The sequence below is a fragment of the Poecilia reticulata genome, linkage group LG1 (assembly GCF_000633615.1).
Source record: "Poecilia reticulata strain Guanapo linkage group LG1, Guppy_female_1.0+MT, whole genome shotgun sequence".
NCBI classification, from domain to species: domain Eukaryota; kingdom Metazoa; phylum Chordata; class Actinopteri; order Cyprinodontiformes; family Poeciliidae; genus Poecilia; species Poecilia reticulata.
In genome coordinates, this window is record NC_024331.1 from 2,825,198 (window position 1) to 2,829,343 (window position 4,146).

At 43.3% G+C, this 4,146-nt stretch overlaps 2 protein-coding genes across 2 annotated transcripts in view; both read left to right on the forward strand.

Moving 5' to 3' along the window:
* The first annotated feature begins 890 nt into the window (after window positions 1-890).
* fgfbp2b (fibroblast growth factor binding protein 2b) lies at window positions 891-2,817 on the forward strand. Its single transcript, XM_008401706.2, has 2 exons — window positions 891-1,714; window positions 2,581-2,817. The coding sequence occupies exon 1, from the start codon at window positions 968-970 to the stop codon at window positions 1,700-1,702; it is 735 nt and encodes a 244-aa protein (XP_008399928.1). The 5' UTR covers window positions 891-967; the 3' UTR covers window positions 1,703-1,714; window positions 2,581-2,817.
* Window positions 2,818-3,647: 830 nt separating this feature from the next.
* LOC103462597 (tripartite motif-containing protein 16-like) overlaps window positions 3,648-4,146 on the forward strand; it is a 2,228-nt gene continuing 1,729 nt past the window's right edge. Inside the window, exon 1 of the mRNA XM_008405492.2 lies at window positions 3,648-4,132. Within this exon, the coding sequence (XP_008403714.2) occupies window positions 3,872-4,132 (261 nt within the window). The 5' untranslated portion in view covers window positions 3,648-3,871. The remainder of the gene's footprint in view (window positions 4,133-4,146) is intronic.

Sequence of the window (4,146 nt, forward strand, 5' to 3'; positions counted from 1 at the left end):
TGACTTTCTTATTTAATGGAAACACGGCAACTACGAAATTGTATTTTATTTCGACATTAGCAGAATATTGTCAAAGTTTTGAAGACATTTGTAACAGAAACACATTTATTGACTCCAGGAAGTAACAAAAGAGACAAACAACATATAAAGCACTCCAAAGCCCTGCTTGCCTGTTTTATACAGTAAGAATGAGACTATAAGCAAGAGCTGGTGAGAGTATTAAGTATTTTCCAACAAACATCTGGATAAATTTCATGATTCTTTGGGATCTTTAATGCGCTTTTCCTTTTGTACCTTTTAAACCAATCATTTCAGAATTCAAACATGGCGGTGTTAGTGTGGTGATGTGGGGTTGTTTCATTGCTTCAGTACCTGGATGACTTGCCATAACTGATAAAACAAGAATTTCTGCCCTCCTGCAGAAAATCATAAAGGAAATATAAAAGTGATGTTGTCCCAAAGGGTTTCACAACCAGCACTTGCTTTTTCACACACAAAAAATAAAATCACTCTCTTTTGTAGATGCTCAAGCTAAATCTGGTCTCATATTGAAATTATTTGATGATCTTAAACATCCTGAGCCTGACAAAGAAAAAAAAAAGGAAGAAATCTGTAAGAAGGCAAATATTCTTTCAGGATTTTAGCTCCAGATTCCTGCTGCTCTCCTTCTCATCAATGGTCAATAGACCTCCTGTTCCCCAACATCTGGGCTCATGTGTGAGCCTCTCTTATGCCTCTTGCTTTTCATCAGCTTCTCCTGTTTCTCCTGTGGTTTCTGTGCCCTTTTCCTCTTCCAGCCATCTCGTCGATCATTTTTAAAACGTCCCTCACGTAGCTTAGTAAGTGGAGGAGGAGTTTACAACTGAATCATGAATAAAACCATCTGTCAAGCTTGCAAAGCTTGCATTTGCATGCCTTAGGAGCAAACAGCGCTGTGCCCCGCAGCAGCCAAGAGCCTAGCTTTGCCATGAGGACCAGGATGAAACTTATGATGTTGCCGCTGCTTTTGGTGGCAGCTGTTTGTGGATCCAACGTTCAAAGCAACGACAGCAGCAATGACAGCAAACAGCGGCAACAGCAGTCCATCGTCTGGGACGACACCATCAGATTCATCACCAAGACAAAGGACTCATGCACCATGGGGGTGTCAGCAGCGGGAAACTTCACTCGTCTGCGTGTCTCCTGCAGATCCCCGAGCCAGGCTACAGGGCGCTCCTACTACTGCGACTTCCAGGGCCAACCGAACCAATGTGGAGCCTACAACAAGAACCCTCGGCACTACTTCGTCCAGATGATGTGGGAGTTGAGGAAGCTGAAGAACGCCTGCCAGGGAGCCAAAATCTACCGCCCTCATATGTGCAGGAAGTACTCTGACGAGGCTCAGATGACCTTCATGACCTCCTGGCCCAAGACTTCAGCTCCAAAGCCTCCAAAGCCCGGCCAAGAGCAACGCAAACCAGCAGTGCCAGCAGTGCAGTACAAACCCACCGCTACCCATAAACCCACAAAACCGCAGCCTCAGCTAGTTAAACCTCTGCCGGGCAGAGGCTCCCAGGGCAAGAGAAGCACCCCCAAGCCGGCAAAGACCGCTCCCCGTCCCACCAAGGAGCCGGTGTCCAGGTCGTCCCGCCTCGCCACGGAGTACTGCTGGAAGAGCTTCCATGGCCTCTGCAGCTATGTCATCGGCTGGTTCCTAAACTGAGATGCAACTCAGGTGGGTGAAGGAAAAGTTAAGACAAAGGGGAAGGCAGAAGTAAAGTTTAATCAGTGGTGGACAAACTGCTCAGCTCTAGTGTTTGAGTAAAAGTATGGTTACTCACGGTCAAATCTTACTCAGCTATTTGTTCAGTCAAAAGTTTACTCAAGTTATTTTCTGAGTGCGTATCCAGAGCCTTGAAACTTGTTGAAACCAAGTAATGATGTACTGATATGTAGAAACGCTCTGTTACAAAAAGCTTACATCATCTGTAAAAACTTAGCATAAAAATTCAGCTTTTTTCTTTAAAATAAAAAACACTCTAACTCTAAAAAATAATTAAAAAAGGAGAATTCTTAACTCCCCACAATTGAGATAGTATTTTTTTGTATTTACTGACAAAATTTGTGTGGTTAAGTCATTTTAACTTTCTCTGTATAGCCATTGTTTGTTTTAGCATTACAAACATCAAACCTGGATATTTCCATGTTGGCGCTGTTTTCTTTGACCTTAGTTCTGTTTGAAGTTCTTTAAAGAGCATGACCTAATTCTAAATCCCAGATGTGAACGGGGACTCTGATTGGTTCTTCTTGCAAGGAGCATAGCGTGTGGCCAATCGCATTTCAGTAAAGAAAATGAACTATAAAGTTTCGCTGAACCAAAAGGAACGAATAAACGACTAACTTTCTCAAAATGTGAAAGTCACAGGTTTGCCAAAAAATGTATACTCAAGTAAATAAAAGATATTCTAAATGTACTTAACTACAGTATTCAAGTGTACTTTGATATTGTCCACCACTGAGTTTAACACCAGACTACTCTTTTTTTTTTACTTTTACTAGAACAAAATCTAATTTTAAGGACATTCTTTGCCCTTTTTTCAGATTGGAATTACTAACCTGACAACACAGACTCCTATCTTTGAACTCTCGTCACAAAATCATCTGAAAATTAGTCATCAAGAAATGATAGTAACATGGAAAGAAACACAATGAACCAAAGAGAGAAGCTTGCCTGGGCGTATTTCTGTTGTATTTCTGTTGCTAACGTTATCCCAGATGTCATGTAAATGTTTCAGTAGCATGTATTCTGAGCAAAGAATAAATAGAAGAGTGGCGACCTCTCGTCTCCCGTGTGGCTCTGTTGCTCCTGGTGCCTGCGCTCATACTCTCAAAGACGTCTTTGTGTCCATCGCCGCCTACTGTAACAACATGGCCGCTGCCGGCCAGCCGCTGGGCTCGAGGAAGTTGTTAGCAAGGCAGACAAAATCAGTCCCTGAAGGTGTCTGAGAGGAGCCAGCCGCCTTGCATGAACAGAGGAGATCTGTGTTGAGGCTCCAGAGGGCTCACACACACGCACGCACGCACACACACGCACACACACACACACACACGCACACACGCACACACACGCACACACACACGCACACACACACACACATGTTTGCGTGGCTATCTTTGTGGGAACTTTCTATTGACTTCTGTTCATTTCTACAGTCTAAACTTTACCCTTATTCTAACCCTAATCCTTACCAAAACTAAATTCACACCGTAGTCCTAAATCTGACCTCTGACCCAAAAACACTGTTTCCCTTGTGGGGACCAGGCTTCGGTCCCCACAAGGAGCAGTGGGTCCGCATAGCGTAGTATGTGTCAGGAAAATGGTCCCCACAAAGTATTACAAACAAAAGTATTACAAACAAACACGCACACACACACACGTTTGTATTCCAACCCCTGTTGGACTTTTTTATTGACGTCCATTGATTTTTCCCTAACTATTACTTGTCTATTTTTAACCATAACCAAAACTTAATCCACTAATCCTAAATCTTAATCCTAAATCAGCATGCCACCAACACGACATGGAGGGCTTTGTTATTGTCTTTCGGTCTTTCTTTTGATAGCCTGGATGGGGTCTTATAGCAGCTCTTATAGCAGAAAGACTTGAACACACTTGCAATGTGAGAAGTATCAAAAGGTGATAGTATATTCCTTTTCACAAAGGTGGCAAATTCTTTTTACTGTGACTATTGCAAGTGGAAACACACCCTTTGTCAACACATTTCCATGTTTCATCTTATCTACAAGTTTACCATAGCAACAACTGATAAGGGTCAGAGTCCGCTTTTATTTGTTAGGAAGTGAATTCAGCAAGTCATTCTCACTAGGAGAAATGGCGCAGGCAGGAGTTCAGCTGGATCGGGAAAGGTTCTCCTGTTCCATCTGTTGGGATCTATTGAAGGATCCGGTGACTACATCCTGTGGACACAGCTACTGCATGAGCTGTATTAAAGACCACTGGGATGGAGAGGACCAGAAGGGAATCCACAGCTGTCCACAGTGCAGGAAGACTTTCAATCGCAGACCTGACCTCCAGAAAAACACCCTGTTAGCAGAGTTAGTGGAGGACCTGAAGAAGACTGGACTCCGACATGCTCCAGCTGACCA

Bases quoted from the DNA above. Each gene is read 5' to 3' on its own strand.
- fgfbp2b (XM_008401706.2), top strand. From the start codon at position 968: ATGAGGACCAGGATGAAACTTATGATGTTGCCGCTGCTTTTGGTGGCA.